The following is a 19,800-nucleotide window of genomic DNA, read 5'->3' as shown; positions in this document are numbered from 1 at the left end:
TGACCTTTCTCCAGAACTTCAATATCTATATGGATGACTCATCCAATATCCTGTCCTGGCCTCTCAGCTTTCTAGGAACTCCTCATCTCTAATAAACCTTTCTCCTCCACTCTACCTCAATCATTCCATCTCTACACCTGTCATTACCAGATACTGTAGCACCTCTAAAAGCACAAACTGAATCCCACTTTAAACCATACTTTCCTATCCCATCCTTCCAGCTCACTTCTCAAATTTTCCTTTGGCAACAATTATGGTCAACCAAAAATGATCACCAAACTAAAATGGACACTCAGCACTAGGCAGAAACATTAAGTTTTTTGGGCAGGCTAACTTTCTTACTCTTCACAATTATTCTCTATCTTTCCCACTGTTCTGAAACTTCTGTCTCCTCTCTGAACCGATAGACTCGCCTTATATAGATGAGAATACTTGCCACTGCCAAATTTATAACTCTACCTGCTAATACACCAGGTATACCAATATACTCATCTTCCCTTTCCTCCTCATTATGATAGAGGGAAGTGTCAAGGAGAGGGCCTATCACAGGCCTTCCACATGCAGCAGTGAATGAGAAACAATTCCCTGTTCTTATTCTAGGAAGCTACAGAGAAGGGGGAGCATGAGTACACATACATACACACACATAAATAAACAATATGATTTCAAAGTTACTCATACCATAAAGGGAAAAAAAAGGGTGATGTGACACAAGGCCTTATGTCCTGCACTCTCACTGCTCTTCACACCCTCTATTTTTGTCTCCATCTCCCACTGCCTCCCAGCTCCTGAAACCTTCTGCCTGCCTTGAGTATCCAAAATCCCAGATCTCCCTGGAGGATACAATTTTCCTTGTAGGTCTCAAGTGGTGGCTGTTTTCTCTCTCACAACCCTCAGACCTCTGCTCTGAAGGTGAAATAGAAGTACTCCTACTGCTCTTTTCAGAAAATTTTCCCTTCTTCTTTTCCTAAAACTCACAGCTTTGAATCTCACATTACTACGCCACGTAACTCACTCTCTCTCATTGTTGCAGTCATCCACTGACCGTGTGGTCACTCCTAAGTACCTGAATTAAAATTTTCACTTCTGGCTCAGTATTACCCTCAATAATTCTTAATTCCAAGATTATCAATATTCATATATTCATACCATAGACTGTGAGACTGTGGTAAGACCACAGTCATTACCAACAAGAATAAACCTTCCATTATCTAAATTTCAAACATCCTATTCTTTGACGACCATTTTCCATATTTCCTACTCATTCTCTTTAATATCTCAACTCCAGTAATCCTTTGGTGGAGCCTAAAATACATTTATTCTACCATATTTTCACAATCACTCTCTTACTTTGTTTTCTCTCCCCTCCTTACCCAGCTTAAATTCATGATTAATCATCATAACCACGGCCTTGCATGTATCATCAACTCCCTTGCTCCTAGTTCCCTTCACCACACTCCCTTAGAAAAATCCAAAAGCTGGTTAAACCCAATTTTTAACCTGTTCTACATCTTTTCCTGCATAGCTGACCATGGTTGAAGAAACACAATATGATGACTGTTCTCTCTCTAAATTAATGACCAAGAACCTCAAGTGGTTCCTTAATTCTGCCTGTCAAACAGACTAAAATTCTCTGTCCGTTCACTTTCCTGCTGTCCTAGAAAACCATTTAATGCCTTTTCCTCTCTTCTCAAACCTCCAACAGCTCCTCTCCTAACCTCACTCTTAGCTGGTAACTCTGTTCCTATTTTAGTGAAGAGTACTGCTACAAGCTCCCACCACTCCATCAACTTACCTACCAGCATCCGTACTCACATATTCTACTTTTCTTCCTGTTACTACAGATCAGGGATCAGCAAACTTTTAGGCTTTGTGGGCCATACAGTCTCTGTTCCAACTATGCAACTCTGCTGTTGTAGCACAAAAGCAGCCATTGGCAACAGTATATAAACAATTGAGTGGGGCTGTGGAATTTGATATAATTTTCATGTGTCACAAAACACTATTCTTCTTTTTTTTTAATCACTTAAAAACATGTAAGGGGGCTGGCCCTGTGACTGAGTGGTTAAGTTCGCATGCTCTGCTTCGGCGGCCCAGGGTTTCACCAGTTGAGATCCTGGGTGTGGCACTGGCACCGCTCATCAAGCCACGTTGAGGTGGCTTTCCACATAGCACAACCAGAAGGACCTAAAACTAAGAATATACAACTATGTACTGGGGGGCTTTCAGGGTAAGAAGGAAAACAAAAAACCAAAGAAGATTGGCAACAGATGTTAGCTCAGGTGCCAATCTGTAAAGAAAAAAAAAACATGTAAAAAACATTTGTAGCTTGTGGGTGTTACAAAACTAGGCAGAGGGCCAGATCTGGCCTAAAGACTACAGTTGCCAGCTCCTGCTGTATAGCTGAATAATCTGTCCCCCTTAAACCCAATCTGCCCACTTATGGACTAGATCTCATCTTCTCTCACCTACTTAAGAACGTTGTGCTAGCATTTCTACCTCTCTCTCTCCTATCACCAATTTTTCTCTCTCCATAAGACCATTCTCACCAGTATACAAACATGCTATTATTTCTCCCACCTTAAAAAGCAAAAACTTCTTTTAAGTCCACTTCTTCCTAATACTGCCCCATTTCTCTCCTCTTTGTAGTAAAACCTCTCCTTATTCACTATCTCTAATTCCCCTTGTCCCAGAAAATTCTCTTTTAAACCCACTCTAATCAGGCTTTCATCCATATTACTATTCCACCCAATCTGTTCTTCCTGATCAATGACTAGATGTTGTTAAACCTAGTGCTCAATTCTCAGTGCTTGTCTATTTAACCTATTTCAGCTTAATCTGACAAAGCTGACTATTCACTCCTCACTAATACACTTTCTTTTCTTGGCTTCTAGGACAGCTTAGTTTCCTGGTTTTATTCCTGCTTCACTGGATATTTCCCCTTGGTCTCCTCTGTGATTGGTTCTCCCTAATCTCTCAATGTTGGAGTGCCCCACTGCTTAGTCGTTGCTCATTTTCTCTCTCTACACTCATTCCCTTGGTGATCACACTTAGATTCATGACTTTAAAACCATCTACACACTGAAGTTTCTCAAAAATATATCTCAATGGGACCTCTTTCCTAAACTCCAAGAGGATCACAGTGGTAATAGTAAACATGGCGAGAAAGTGGACATAGTTGGAGTATATTTTGGAAGTAGGGCTAGTTAAATTTAGTAGGACTAGATACCGGCATGAGGGAAAAAGCAGCAAGGAGCAACAATCTCTATATACTTCAGTTTCTATAATGGTCCTCATTTCAAGGAACCCTAGATTTAAGCATTTTTCTCAGAAAATTTCTTTTACTAAAACATACTGGATCTTCTTCCTCTAATCATACAAAGCTTCTTTGGGAAAACTCTTTCACATAGGATCCATGAGAGTAGAGAATTTGCCTGTGTTATTCACTGCTGTATTCTCAGCATCTAGAGCCATATCCAGTACTTCCTGGCACATGGAAGGTACTTAAGGTTTGTTGAATGACTGAACAATACCTCCCATATTGTCCCTTGGCATGCTGCCTACTTAACTCACTTTTTAATAGATTGACTCTTCTCATTCCACTTATTCTCCATATGTCAAAAATACCTGTTATAGGCAACTTCTAACATGGCTTACAATGATTTCCACCTCGTGCTATTCATAACCTTATATAATCCCTCCCCTTTAGTGTAGGCTGGACCTAATGATTTGCTTCTAATAAAAAGAATAGACAACAGTGATGGGATACCACTCTGTGATTAGGTAACAAAAGACCCTGGCTTTCATATTGCTGGTTTTTTTCTCTCCCTGGATCTTCTTCCATACTTGCTCTGATGGAAAGGGCCACCTGGAAACTGAGGGTTGCCTCTGGCAATCAGTCAGAAAGGAACTAAAGGCCCTTAGTCCAACTGCCCAAGAGGAACCTGATCCTTCTAAAAACCACTGAGCCAGCTTGGAAATAGCTTCTGCCCTAGCTGAACCTTGAGATGACTATGACCCCCACTGACACCTTGATTTCAGCCTGTGAGAGACCCTGGGCTGACACTTTGACTGTAGCCTCATGACCAATTCTGAAGCAGAGGGCCCAACTAAACTGTGCCTGGATCCTTGACCCACAGAAACTTTGAGATCATAAATGTGTGTTATTTTACACCAAGTTTTGTTACACAGCAATAGATAACTAATACACTACACTTCTACCTGATGGAATGAAAAGAGAAACCAGAGTTTCCAGCCATGTGTCTTTAGGGGAGGTTTTTTGCACCCTCTTAAAACCTCAGTTTCAGTATTTTCAAAGTGGGGATATTACCTACCAGATAACAATGTCTGAAGAATAAATGACATTTCATAATTTATATAAAGACTCTAGCCAGAGTCTATCACATCCTAGGCAATTAATAAATGGTAATTTAAATCTGAGATCATACATGTCTCTCACCCAATTATCACTAAATAGCAGGCCCTTCAAATCTCTTTTTAGAAGCAGATGAAGGTTTAAAATATTAAATTTAAAATAAAAATAAACAGTAAAGTATAATTATAACCTTGTCACAAGTGAAGAAATGAAATATTTGAAAACTAATTTTCCTGTAAATTACTGAGCCTTGTCTTTCATTGGGAAGAAATTAAATAATTTTTTAAAAACTGTAAGATACATACTTTGTCAGCAGCTGTCTCAGGAAGAGACTCTTCAATGCCAAGTTCTCGTCGTCTTTCAGCCCTAACTTCTGCATAACTACAAATAGAACAGAATTTTAGTGTTTCATCATTCATTTAAAATACTGCAGAGGTGCAATCATTCAGTGTTGGTTACGTGTCTTATTCATCACTAGTTTCAGACTATTTTCTATATGCTACACAAATGTAAAACATATCATATCTATAGTGTACTATATTAATTCAAATTGCATTTTTCTAATTATCTCAAAAGTGTTTTATGCTACTGTAAATGATCCATAACTACAAAGTACTTAAACTAAGAGGAATTAAATAAAGGAAGAGTATGCTTATGTACTCCAGTTTTCCTTTTACATGATTGACTTTGGTACATGAAAGATAGTTACAACTTTGCTCTAAACCATAAAATTTATGTCAAGAATTACATATCTATATATCCCTGTATTCTATTTCTATATAATGCTTGTAAGCAAATTTAATATTATATTGAAAATATATATCAAAAATGGGGAATAAAATCACTTTGTAGTTCATTAAAAAGTCATGCATAAAAATTACGTTGCGGAAACCACTATGAATGTTTCTATAATTCAGAAACTCTATAAAAGAATTACTACCTTACTACGGTGTGAGTACAAACAATAAACTCTGGCCTTGAATTCCACTGATGATAAGTGATATAATAATGAGTCTGAAGCCAAATCCACTGTTGTCCTTTGGTCAGGAACCTATAATAACATGATTTGCCTTTCCCGTATTGCATTACTAAGAAGAAAAGAGAAAAATGTTTTTTGATTCATACTATTAGTTATGAATCTGTTTTTTAGCCAAAGTTATCATTTACATCTAAATTTATATATATAATTATTCTTCTGGCTTTTCAATAACACATATATCAATTATAGGAAAATGCTATTCTGCAGAGACAGCTTAAGGTCCCAAGCAATGAACACACCTTCCACAGTGCCCAATTTATAGCCTGTTATTGCTGGTCTTAGATACTTTCATACAAAACACATTTTCAAATACTCAAGCTTATTCACTATTGACTTCCGCCTGCCAAGATTTACTGAAGATAATAGCGGTAAGCAATCACCCCTGAGTTTTCTTCCCATGGGTACCCTGGCATGTACAGCATCTTTGAGGGATTTAATTCTACACCTTAACAAACCAAAATGAGAATAACTTAATTGAGTGAAGAACTGATTAGTACAGTATTTCTCAAAATATTCTCTGTAGATTGTAAGTTCTGAAGCCTTTTGACAGAGATTAAGCAAAAAGTAGGTTTTGTGGTTAAATTAATTTGGGAAACTTTGTTAAATATGTTTATTTAGTCTTCTCAAAACCTTGAGTATGCTAACGCATGTCAAGAGTCTGGGAGAACAGGGGTGGGGATTGACTATGAAGTGTTTCTCAGTCTTCCTTGACCACAAAATCTGTTTTTAATGGACGGGTATTTAGTGGAACAAACCTTAGGAAATGCTGGTCAGGAATCTCACTCTCTCACTTTTTTTTTATTTTTTTATTTTTTTTAAAGATTTTATTTTTTCCTTTTCTCCCCAAAGCCCCCCCCGGTACATAGTTGTGTATTCTTCGTTGTGGGTTCTTCTAGTTGTGGCATGTGGGACGCTGCCTCAGTGTGGTTTGATGAGCAGTGCCGTGTCCGCGCCCAGGATTCGAACTAACGAAACAGTGGGCCGCCTGCAGCGGAGCGCGCGAACTTAACCACTCGGCCACGGGGCCAGCCCCCCACTCACTCTCTCACTTTTAATGAGGAAATGAAAGTCTATAAAATTTAAATTGCTTGTCCAAAATTACCCAGCTAGTTAACAGAAGTGTCAGATCTTTTCAATACATCATGGAGCATAGAGCCAATATCACTTGGAGTGAATTATGTTTTCTTTTGTGCTGAAATGACTTTACTCTGAAAATCTTCCATATAGTTGATGCTATTATATAACATGCTTTATTTTCATATAGAGGGGTTTATTAGACCAGCCTAAGACATCATGAAAGTATCTTAAATATCTAATGAAGCTTTAGAGGGCACCCAAGAGGGTAGGATTTGGGGAGGAGGATCAGAAAAGCAAATAAAACCTATCATTAAAACAAACTTCTGAAACAAAGCAGGAACAGCATGTGGTAAAATGGTAGGTCTAGACTAATCCTGTCTCTGCCACCAATGAGTTACGAGATTGTGAGTAAATTACTTAGCCTTACTGTGCTCAGTTTACTCATGGAGATAATAATAGTATCTAATTTCTAGAACTGTGGTGATGAATAATGGAGATAATGTACATAAACTGTTTAGAAGAGTGCAGGCACAATGAGGTGATAATGTTTCTGCTGCTAGTAAAAATAACAGCAGGTAACATTAAGCACTCACTATGAGCTTTCTAAAAGAGATTCTTTAAATGTGTACCTACCTCCTGGGCAGACTTACATGCCTAGAAATCAGAATGTATAAAATAGTCTTCTAATAGTTTAGCATACTATTACAATTTTCAAAGGAATCTACTTCTTTTACTCCAGATGTAGAGCTTATAGACTTCAGAATAAGGTTTATTAGATGCCTGTTATAAAACTGCACTTCCTATTACAAACTGAAATATGTAAAATAGGAACAACTTTAATTTAAACTTGATCTAGGATTCCTCTTGGATTGGTTATACACATAAAGTAAAATCTTGTATATTTCAAAAATACAAAAATGGTTATAAGTTTGTATTTTATCACCTTCTATTAATACAACAGTTATTTATATGATTAAAGATAGTTATTATCACCAGAAATAACAAAATCTACTTACAGTGCTCATGACATTTTGCCAAATTTTCTAGGTCATCCACATGATAGTAATCATAGCCTGACGTTCCCAGAACTTCAAATGGCAAATATCCTATTATGGGTGGTGCCCTAAATTACATATAAAACAATTAATATTATAACTTTTTCCATAAGAAGAAATACTCCAACTAGAAATCAACTTGGGGGGGAACTTTTATTTTCTGAAAAAATGGATAATGGATCTGAATGTCCTGATTAGAAAAAGTTTGTCCTTGAAATCCATTAATTTCAAGAATTATATAATATGACAATTACTTTTTATGGAACTTAAAAATAGAGTTACCTGTGATCTAGAAATAGGAACTTCCATTCTAAACTATGTCTAGATGTAAACTCTTCATTAGGTTCTTCAACAGTGCACATTTCCTACAAATAAATTAATAATTAGAATTTAGAAATACATTTCTGTGTCCTTAGAACAATCCTAGATATTGTTAGCTATAAGTCATTATTAGATAACTTTTTCCCGAACAATTTTTTAACACATTTTTATTTTCTGGTATTAAAGAATAACAGTACTAAATGATAAGTAAATAAATATATGTAGGCTTCTGGGGGAGTACTTCTCCTTCTACACATTTCTCTATTCACTCACATGCCTATAAACCCTAATTCTGAATTCAGATCTCTCTCCTGAATTACAGTTCTATATTTCCAACTGTCTGGATGTCCCTACACATTAAAAACTCAGTATGTCCTAAAATGAACTAACTGCCTTAACTCCTCACACCCAGTTACAGAGTCTTCCATCTCACTAATGGAGGCAATACCTGTGCTGTGTGCCATTAGTCTAGAAATGTGATAGTCACAACACACTCTTTCATTTTCACTTTCACCATTTTAATGGCCACTACTAAATCCTGTGAATTTTACCTTCTAAGTTTTTAAAAAAATCTATTCACTCCCATGCATCTTCAGGGTCTTAGTTTAGACTCTAGACCCTTGCCATCATCAGCTCACATTATTGCCACAGCATCTCCCCCAAAAAGTCTCCCTGTCCTTCAATTCATCTTCTGTGCTGGCCATAATTACCTTACTAACACTCTAATGTGATTTTATAACTTCCCTGCTTAAAAACCTTAATAGTTTCTCATTCTGTTAAGATAAAGTTTAAATTCTTCAGCATGGAGAAAGAAACAACAAAGAAAGAAACACACTTCATTTCTGGCCTCTCCTTACTTTTCAAGCGTCGTCTCCCACCATCCCTGCCCATTCCTGACACAGTAACTCAACAATGTATTCCTTCTGCCTCTGTGTCCTTGAATAACCTTCAATAGCCCAATGTAGTGATTAAGAGCTTGGGCTTTGAGAATCAATCCTAGTTCTACCACTTAATAGCTGTGACTTTGAGCCAGTAACTTAACTTCCCTAAGCACCAGTTTCCTTATATACAAAATAGGATCATACTAGCATCTATCTTATAGGTTTGTTATAAGAATTAAATGACATAATGCACATAGAATATACAGCATGTAGTAAGCACTTAATAAATGTTAGCCACTGCTGTTATTTCCTAAGAGCAAAACAAGCAGAGCAAGACTGGTTTAAGATCCTCTAACTTCTAGTTCAGTACTTTGTCCTATAATACTGTGTCTCTCTAAAATTTAAAATCTTAGTCTGACTTATTTCCAGACACTTTCTAACGGTTGAACTCTTTCATTTCCCCACTTTCCTACTGATCACCTACTTCTTGGGGCCAGGAAATAAAAATAAATTATTTAATAGAATTTTTTAAATGAAAAGGTAGATTATATGCAGTAAAAAGCCACTTATATATTTCCAAAGAAAATTTCAAAAACGATCTTTTAAAACTAGACTTTTGGCCTTTCCCCTTTAATGTAGATTCTGGACTATACAAAACAGCACCCTAAAATTTTGCACAAAGGCAGGACAATGGTGATATATAGCCATCGGTTAACTGCAAGGATATATACTTAAAAATTAGTTATATAATTTAATAAATACCTTGATAACTCATTATTTGTTTCAAAATTACCATACTCATGTATATTTAACAACTAGTGGCCATTACTACTTCAACGTTTGCAGGAAGTTTCAGTCATTCTGGAAACAACAAAAAATTACATAAAAATAGTTCTCACACTGTGAAGTGAAATCTCCTTTTGGAAATAAAATTAGAAACGTACCTTGATGAACTGAGGTGTAGCTAATCTGACAGTAGCTACAAAACAAACTCTATCTTCATAAGAAGGCCTGTGTGTGCGTTGTATAGTTCCTTCAAAACCATTGTGTGCTGAAGTGGATACTAAAACAATAAGGAAATATGAATCTTCAGTTACTCCAGGAAAATCTAGTTTTTATTCATGTTCAAATATCTACATCTTTAAGAGTTTAAAAGAATACCAAGTTAAAATACATTGTAAGAGAAGCATTTTAACTCACCACTGTTTAAAGATTTGAAATTTCCTATAAATTTCACATATTCATAGGTGGACGGCTCCTTTGGGTCTATTGTTCCTCGAAGCATATGACAACAGAATTCTAACTGATTTTTTGCTGAAATAAAAGAAAAAATAGGATATATTTGTGATTTATCATAATGAACAATATATCACATAAAATAAGATTATAAGAGTTGTGTAAGTTTACAATCATTATTTTCTCGAACAGAAGTCTTCAATGACATTTTATTTAGTCCATAATAGTATCTTCAGGAGACGATCTCACCTTGTCCTTAACAGAGAAAACAAATCTTCTGACATAAGCAACTCCATGATTTCCCCATTTTTATCCGTCCTTCCTTCTCATTCTTCACTCTGATTTCAAAAAAAGGTTTTGCTTCTCATTCTAAAGCTAATGCTTCTATCTCTACCTTGAACAGTGTCTTTTCTATCTTCTCTAGGACCAGGGCCATACCACTGTTATTCATTCCTTTCACATCCATACATTCCCTTCTTTGGGTCCTTACTTTCTACTTTTAAACTTGTTCAGGTCTTTCCATCTCAAAAAAATAAAGGGTTTTTCATGCTACTCTTTTTAGTATTATAGATCTCCTCCTCCTTTTTCATTATGTGCTCTACTTTCTATATATTCATTTCACTTAACTTCATGCACTGTGGCTTTCATCCTCACATCTTGACAAAAATTGCTCTTCTAAAGATCACCAAGATTTATATCGTTAACTTCAATAGTCTTTCCTCACTGTTTCTACCTCTTCTTAAAACTCGTATGTCTTCATTCCAATAGCATGAAACTTGCCTTACTCCTTTCTATGTCTGTCTGTTCCGCTAATCAGTCTTCAGACCATGGGCATTCACAAAAGTTCTTTTAATGTTGATCTCCTACTATCTTTCATAAACTTATTGGCACTGGTAAACTTATTTACTCCTAAATCTCTCTCACCAACTCTAATATTTTATAGAAGACAAAGTCTCATATCACTATTTGCTTTCAGGACATTTCTACTTGATTGTCCCATCAGTAACTTAAACTCAAAATATGTGAAAGTGAATGTATCCCTCTTTCCTCCTAAGCCAGGTGTCCTCCCTCTTTCTCCTGTGTGTGCTTATCTCCCAAGTTAGAAACCATATCAATTTCATCCTTTCTCTTCCTATCACGCAGCTCCCAAACCAATCTATCACCTGGACCTACTATTTATTTTATCAAGAAAGTTCTCATTAGTCTTTTTTTCCAGCTGAGCATCCAGTACCACCAATTTAGTAAAGACACAAATTACCCTGCATCTAGGTAACTGCAAAAATGTATTCTTTATGCCTCCACACCCTTCCCACTTGGATTCAACCTTGCCTACTACTCTTAGACTAACATTACTCTCATCATTATTATTTCAGTAATCAAGGACCAGTGACACCTCTCTTTGCTCACAGCATCAAACTCATACTCCTTGTCATCATCATGAATGGCTTTATCACCAAACTCAACAGGTTCAAAATCTAACCACCTTCTTCCTAAAACCTTCCCCACTGATGATCCCTAGCCACTCTGTCAGCTGTGCCTAACACCAAGTCATATTGAGTTTATCTACTTAACACTCATATACACACTTTCCTCTCTATCCCTACTCCTACTGCTTTCCTCTTCATCTTTTCTTCTATTGCTATCTTCTTCATCTTCAGTTTGGTCCTTTTCAAAATTTTCCACTTGAGAGTTTTTTTTCAGACCACAAAACCACCCAAATCCCCTTTCATTGGCTCCTTGCTATGCAAAAAATCAAACTCCTTAGGATAAAATATTAGGTCCTATTTCCTTCTTTAGACACAAATCACACCACCTGAACTATCCCACCTTCATTATGCCCCAAATGAGCTACTTGCAGAATCCTGACTTTTTCCAAGCAATTTCTCCTCTGTTTTAAATCATGTTTACTCCTTTGGCATGAAACACTTTTTTTACTGGGGAAATAATTTTTTATATATCAGTTGTTTAACAAGGGGGTCAGCAAGTCATTTAATTAAGGCTTTTTCTATCAAAATGTTTTGTTGCCATCCATACCTCTGATCCTAGAAGCAGAAGCCTCAGGTATGTCTTTCTGCCAGAGGCTTTCATTCAGTTCTCCAGCCACTTCTGGCTTATGAACGTTCCTAACGCGGACTCCTTCTTTGTCCACCTCTTGCTATGTTCCAGGATTCCACCTTTCTAATTCTTTTCTCCCTGCTCTATACAGTTACCTCAAGCAATGTCATTCGATCCAGGACTTCAAATACCATTTACAGGCATATAACTGGCCTCTACATCAATATATCCAGCCCAAATATTTCTCTTAGGTGAAAGACTAGAGTGGTCTATTTGTTGATATCATAAGAACCTGATTTTAAAACAATTATAAATAGGCTTGAAATGGATTCTCCTGGTCTCTAGTTCTTCTCAACTCCTTCTGACAGTTTATCCTTTCTTATCAAAGATATACATGCACACGTACTTACTCATATATGTATTTGGATGTGTGTGTGTGTCTATATGTATGTGTATCCCAATTCTTGGACAGTTAATGTACTATAGAATTTGAAGGTTCAAAATACAAAGAACCTTTAAAATGATTAATGTCAGGGCGGGCCCTGTGGCCGAGTGGTTAAGTTCACATGCTCCACTTCAGGGTCCAGGGTTTCGCTGGTTCGAATCCTGGGCGCGGACATGGCACCACTCATCAGGCCACGCTGAGGCGGAGTCCCATATGCCACAACTAGAAGGACCCACAACTAAAAATACACAACTATGTACTGGGGGGCTTTGGGGAGAAAAGAAGAAATAAAATCTTTAAAATGATTAATGTCAGTATTACCAGAAAAGTCAAAATTTAAAAATCGTTAAAAAAGTGATTAAAGAAGATATCTAATAACTAATGGTCAAATACAGTGTTGTAATTTAAGATTTTACACAGCGTAATTTAGTAAAGAAAATTAAGTATTCTGATCAAATTAATTTGTCCAATGAATCTAGGAGAAATGTCTGATTATACCATATTTTTATACTTCTTAAAAAGGCGGGGACTGTTTTTCACTATTCTTGGCACTTTTATTATATAGCACAAGTGCCTGGCACATTAGATACATCCAATAAGTCACTGTTTAATTCTGTTCAATTAATAAAGCAAATAATTTCCTTTATTTAATAATTTAAAAAAATACACAAGTTATTTTTTTCCAGTTTCAGTGTTCAATTGGTTAATGATGGTGAAAATGAGAATGTTTAATTCCCTCTCATTAAATATAAGATTTTATCTAAAAATTAATAATTTCAACAAACAAACAAACAACCCAATCAAAAAATGAGCAAAGGATCTGAACAGACATTTTTCCAAAGAAGATATACAGATGGCCAACAGGCATATGAAAAGATTTTCAACACCACCAATTATTAGGGAAATGCAAATCAAAACTACAATGAGCTATCGCCTTACACCTGTCAGAATGGCTATAATTAACAAGACAAGAAATAACAAGTGTTCGAGAGGATGTAGAGAAAAGGGAATCCTCATAGACTGCTGGTGGGAATGCAAATTGGTGCAGCCACTATGGAAAATACTATGGAGATTCCTCAAAAAATTACAAGTAGAACTACCATATGATCCAGCTATTCAGCTTCTGGGTATTTATCCAAAGAACACGAAAACACAAATGCGTAAAGATATATGCACCCCTATGTTCATTGCAGCATTATTCCCAATAGCCAAGACTTGGGAACAACCTAACTGCCCATCAATGGATGAATGGCTAAAGATGTGGCATATATACACAATGGAATACTACTCTGCTATTAAAAAAAAGATAAAAAATTGCCATTTGTGACAATATGGATGGACCTTGAAGGTATTATGCTAAGTGAAATATGTCAGATAGAGAAAGTCAAATACCATATGATTTCACTCATAAGTAGAAGATAAAAACAACAACAAACAAACACATAGATACAGAGATTAGATTGGTGGTTACCAGAGGGGTAAGGTGGCAGGGAGGAGGGCAAAAGGTGATAGGGCATATGTGTACGGTGACAGATGGTAATTAGCCTTTGGGTGGCGAACATGATGTACTCTACACACAAATAAAAATATTATGATGTGCACCTGAAATTTATATGTTATAAATCAGTTACCTCAATAAAATGAATATATATTAAACATATGCAGATATAAAAAGCCAAAGTACTGAATATTGCTAATAATGTAATGCCATTAATGTAAAGAAGAAAGAGTACATGTGTTGCCTTGAATATTTGTAAAATATTTTCAGCATTTTCTTCAAAACACTACGTTTCTTTTTTAATCTACATCTAGATAGAGGACTAATAATTCTGGGCACAAAGATGTGAACTAGACTTTTACAGAGTATTATTTTGTAAATTTTAAGTTTGGAAACATGAAATATATTACTATAGAAAATAAAGATTTAAAAATTATTTAAAAAATTAATAAGAACATATTGCCAAGTTCCATTTTTGTGTAAAATACAGTTTTATGGCATAACTATTATAACAAAAAAGAAGGGATTTCAATATACTCTGGAATAGAGTTTAGACTTTTAATATGGTCATAATTCCATTTTATTTTTTTTTAATATTTAAAAAGGATCTAATAGGATATATGGAATGATGCTTTGTATTAACTTAGCTAAACATGTCTGTGTTTGTCACAAACTTATAAAGTAAAGGATAGCGCAACCAAACACATTTAACGTTTTGTTTAACAGCTACTACTTACATTTTAAATATTCGGGGGTTAATGAATCACTTTCCAGCAGATGGGTAGAGAGTATTTTATAAACCTCTGAATGTTCCCCCTCTGGGATAAAATTAAATATACTTTGATCCACAAGATCAGACTGAAAAAGAAATTTATAAAAATAAAATAATTTTAGTAATTCAAGAAACCTTTATTTTAAAACTATATAATTACTCTTAAGGCATCAGATGAGCATATGGTTAACTTTCGATTATCTGTAAAAACTGACAAATGTCAAGTTACAGAGCACAACTCAGGAAACAAGGTGAAAGAAGGTTAGCACGACCTCCACGCCTCTGATACTAGGGTCATCAGATCCATGACCAATGTGAGACTCTGAAAGTCTGATAAATTATTTGCAAAGGTGAGTTCACCAAATTTGAACACTTAAAATATAACAGGACTAAGAAAGCTGATTAGAAAAATCTTTGGCTACAAGCTGTAGCCTTATCATACATTCAAATCTCTGGTAAATTATGCCGATACAGACCACAACAAAGAACACATGAAAAGATCTGACTTTGGTGTTATTTCAGTTGTCCAATGTGTCCTTTCTTTTTGATTTCATGTTTTCTAGCCATCTACCCTGTATCCCATTGTCAAAAAGCAGTGATGTTAGCTAGCCAAAAAAAAAAAAAGGCAAGTAATATGTTAAGCATTATAATCCTTGCTAAAATATGTTTGTTTTTTTTTTTTTGAGGAAGATTAGCCCTGAGCTACCGCCAATCCTCCTCTTTTTGCTGAGGAAGACTGGCCCTGAGCTAACATCCATGCCCATTTTCCTCTACTTTACATGTGGGATGCCTACCACAGCATGGCTTGCCAAGCGGTGCCATGTCCCCACCCAGGATCCAAACCAGCGAACCCTGGGCCGCCGAAGCGGAACATGCACACTTAACCGCTGTTTCACCAGGCCGGCCCCATAAAAATATGGCTTTAATTACGATTCATTAGTCAAGAGTAATTTGACAAACATCAGGTTGCCTACAATTTGCCACGGCTGTGGAATCAAAATTGTAAGATAGTTCCTATCCTTAAGAACCACTGACAACAAAACTTCAGTGACTTCACATTTCCTACCAAATCCAGTCCATTCTACTTGCTATCTCTACGTTTTCAAACTGCTCTGTGGAATCCCAGGGATAGTGATATCTGAAGGACTGTGGAAGTAGGGGTGGAGGGTAAGGGAAGCGAAAAGAGATGTGGAGGCAGGGCTAATGGTCTTTCCCCCTGCATTCAACCAAAGCAGTTCCACTTTTAAATATCGTAAAGATTTTTGTTAAATACAAAATAAGAGGGGCCAGCCCTGTAGCCAAGTGGTTAAGTTCTCGCACTCCGCTTCGGCGGCCCAGGGTTTCGCCGGTTTGGATCCTGGGCGTGGACATAGCACTGCTCATCAGGCCATGCTGAAGTGGCATCCCACATGCCACAACTAGAAGGACCCACAGCTAAAATATACAACTATGTACTGGGGGATTTGGGGAGAAAAAGCAGGAAGGGAAAAAAAAGAGATTGGCAACAGTTGTTAGCTCAGGTGGCAACCTTTAAAGAAAAAAAAAACCAAGACCAAAAAAAACCCCTCAAACAACAACAAAAAAAGAGACCAACAGGGATGGTGGGAGGTGGGAAAGGGGTGTTTTACTACTCTCCGTAGGAGGCATCCATTCGCATTCTTTCTTCTGTTTTTTCTCTAGCCCTCAAAGTCCACCCCATGAAGTGGAATATCCTTCCCCTCTCTCTCCACATATTTGTACCCTCCATCTTTCAAAGACCAGTTCAAATTATTTCCTTCAAAAAAGCACTCTCTTAACACCACAATCCACAATAAAATTCCTTTAGTACTTATTACTCATATCATTCATTTACCATAAAAAATATTTGTTAATTATATTTTAATGTCTATGTCCTGCTGCCCCATAAGTGAATAAAAGGTCCCTATCTCTTACATCTCCCTCCCTTCAAATCAAGGCACATTAACACTGTGCTTTGCATATAACAGTTACCAGTAGAGTAAATGATTTTGGATTAAGGAACTATTTGATAAAACTTAAGGGGTAACCACACCAAAAATATATCTGTATTTTAATAAGGGATTTTTCTGAAAGTCTGAAAAGCCTCTAGAACAGAAAGAATAAACTGAAAATTCAGGCAGGAATAACAAAAAAGGCTAGAAAATTGCTTTTTATTGACAAAATTTTAAAATTAGGCATTGATATTAATGTGATAAATAGTCATGACAGAAAAACAAGACAGTAATTTGAAGTGAGAACTAACTCTTTCATTTTGGAAATGATTATAGCTTTCTACTATTATTTATCCTTACTGACAATTTCTTCTACTATTTCAGTAAGTTATGGTTTGATCCATGTTACCCTGGCTTTTCCATCTATAAATTTATATCCAGAGAAAAGCATATAAATGGCTAGTACAGAGAACAGTATGGTCACAAGCACTGCTCCTCTTCCCCTGACACTTGATAAATCTTGAGGATTAGAGTTAGCAGGCAACTAATTAACTAATGTGTCAAACTTTCCATTAACCACTACATTTAAAATCTCTAAATGAAGCTGATCATACTTGATGTTGCCATACCATTCAATCAGTTCCCAAAGACAATTTGTAGGAAAGAAAAGAAAATGGCAGCTATCTGGACCTTATATCTCCCTCAATCATTTTCATGAAGAAGAAATGCGAATCCTGTTGATTATCATATGACACAAATCAACAGCCTTTCTGTTTTTCCTACATTAGGTCAATGTGACCATTTAGTGGAAATTATTAACTATTATCTTTTCCCTCAGGTAGACAACCAACCGTTACACAAACCTGCTGTAGAGAAGCTCCTCTCCAAAAATGTCAAATATATGTTGGATATAACACATTTTTAAAAACTGTATCCTTAAGTACAGGCATAAGGAACAAAAATTCTGGCCCCTTCAAATAAGCTTTCATAATCATTAGATAACTATTCAAAAAAGTCTAAATCCAATATTTCTGTATACTACATTTATACCAGGCAAAGACTATACTGACTTTCTTGAAACACACTTGTGTTTAAATTTCCAAATTCCCAAGTTACGGAGAGAAAAAAGGAAAGGCTCACCAAGTTTTTTAACAGTGGCACTTTTAGTACTGGGCCCTGTTAGGCTGTAATGTGGCTAATCATGTTCCCTATATTACATGGTTACAAATTTAATATATTCTTTCTCAGGAAAACATTTAAGCAAGTGTGAGGAAATCACTCTAAAGTTGTAAAATTTTACAAATTTTAAGTTCTCAGTACAGTAAGAGACCCAACTGTATGTCTTGGCACTTCCTCTAAATTGTTCCACAATTAAGTCTAATTTTTCTGGGTTTCATATTTGCTGATAACATAAAGGGGCTGGGCTCAGGATGTCTAAAATCTCTTCTGGTACTGAGATGGTATGATCTATAACTTTGTCATAGAAAGCCAGATCAGGAGGAAAAAAAATCCATAAATTCCCTTTCCTGATTATTAGCCACAAATATGTTAAAATGTGCCTAAATTAATTTTCTAAGTATGAAGTGACAAAGTTAAGAAAACTTTTGTTGTTGTTTTGTTTTTTGCAGGACCTATAGAATCAGTTTTATAATTTGATAGTCAGATTTAAAACTTAAATTTAAAAATTTTAAATTATACTGACCCACTAATTGAGATGGCAAGTTTTAATTTCTTAACAGAACTGAATTATAAACACTAAATCCTAAGTTAAGGATTTGGTAATGTTTCTTCCCTTCTGGGCAACAGCCATAATTCTATTTTAGAAAAAAGGTGTGTATATTAAAATACAAAGGAAGGAACACCATTGCTTTAAGCCTTTTGCTTAGCATCTATTACAGTTTAATTATTAATGATAACCCAAAAGAGAAAATCACGTATTTTTTCCTTATTGTGTTTGATCCTATACCAGTATTATTTTCTCAAAACACACTTGTGTTTATGTTTTCAAACCATCAAGTAACATATAATTCAGCAATGTCAGTGATGTGAAGGAAAGTATCCACAGTAACTGGAGAGCAGCAAAAAATTGTTTTAATAAAGGATACTACTAACTCAATCTGAAATGAAATGGGTTTACTGGATTGGCAGCAATCTCCTCTGTGCCCAAATCCACCTGCCTGTCTACAAGCTTTGGCTGACATAGGCAATTAAAAAGATTAGAAGATTTAAGTAACAGAGGAAACAGTATAGGGTATATGAGAACTCTCTACATTATCTTCTTGATTTTTCTGTAAATATAAAAACAGTTCTAAAATAAAAAATTAAAAAAAAAAATCCAAGAGGGAATGGGAAGGCAAAGAGGGTTTTCATTGAGAGGGGATGTTAATGACCACTTGGATCCCAACTAGATCTGTTATGGACATGCTGTTTATTTCAAAACGCAATTAAACATTCCCTCACAATTAAAGATCCAACACCAGTGTGCCATTATGAAGGAATTTTTAAAACACTCACATCAAATAGTCTACTAATTTTCATATATTCAATAAATTGAGTGTCTCTCTCTGAGAAACTAGCTAGTCCATGTGGATACAGAGATAAAGTCTCTGTACTTAAGAAGCTTACACCTACCATAATTATAAAAAATAAACAGAAAGTTACAATTCACTGTAAGTGTCATGATGACTGATGGCAGTATGTATAAGGTAACATGAGAACAGAGAGGAAGGGCATCCAATTCTGAATGGAGTTCAAGGAAAGCGCCCAAGAAGCAGGCTTTTAAAAAGTGTGACCACATTGCAAATGATGCTCTAATTATGACTAAATTAAAGATTACATAGTCTCTATAAATACATAACTGAAAGAAAAACCAATTCAATTGTATACAAACAATTGTATGTGGTTTAAAAACATATAATTATACCTTTGTTTAAATTACTTAATCTTATCTTAATTGTATCTTAATCCTATAAAGAATTTCTTTCCCTGGCTGTTTTTAATACGCAACTATTTTTTAAAATAGAGCTGCCCAGAAAATTCAGTTTAATCAGTCTGTCCTTTTCTCTGCTACTTACATGTTGGTATAATCTCATTGTTC

General features: G+C 35.8%; 1 protein-coding gene across 16 annotated transcripts in view; it reads right to left on the bottom strand.

Annotated features, from left to right (window-relative positions):
- Nucleotides 1-19,800, bottom strand: part of CLOCK (clock circadian regulator) — a 117,025-nt gene that overhangs the window by 27,460 nt on the left and 69,765 nt on the right. For all 16 annotated transcript variants that reach the window (XM_046657389.1, XM_046657385.1, XM_046657388.1 and 13 more), the window contains 7 exons: nt 14,720-14,840; nt 9,949-10,062; nt 9,693-9,811; nt 7,829-7,911; nt 7,508-7,614; nt 5,316-5,463; nt 4,681-4,756 (listed from right to left, as the gene is read on the bottom strand). In XM_046657389.1, the coding sequence (XP_046513345.1) occupies nt 4,681-4,756; nt 5,316-5,463; nt 7,508-7,614; nt 7,829-7,911; nt 9,693-9,811; nt 9,949-10,062; nt 14,720-14,840 (768 nt within the window). The remainder of the gene's footprint in view (nt 1-4,680; nt 4,757-5,315; nt 5,464-7,507; nt 7,615-7,828; nt 7,912-9,692; nt 9,812-9,948; nt 10,063-14,719; nt 14,841-19,800) is intronic.

This window comes from Equus quagga, chromosome 3 (genome assembly GCF_021613505.1).
Source record: "Equus quagga isolate Etosha38 chromosome 3, UCLA_HA_Equagga_1.0, whole genome shotgun sequence".
Classification (NCBI taxonomy): Eukaryota; Metazoa; Chordata; class Mammalia; order Perissodactyla; family Equidae; genus Equus; species Equus quagga.
Note: the sequence above shows the minus strand (reverse complement) of the source record. Positions and strands in the feature narration are given on the sequence as shown.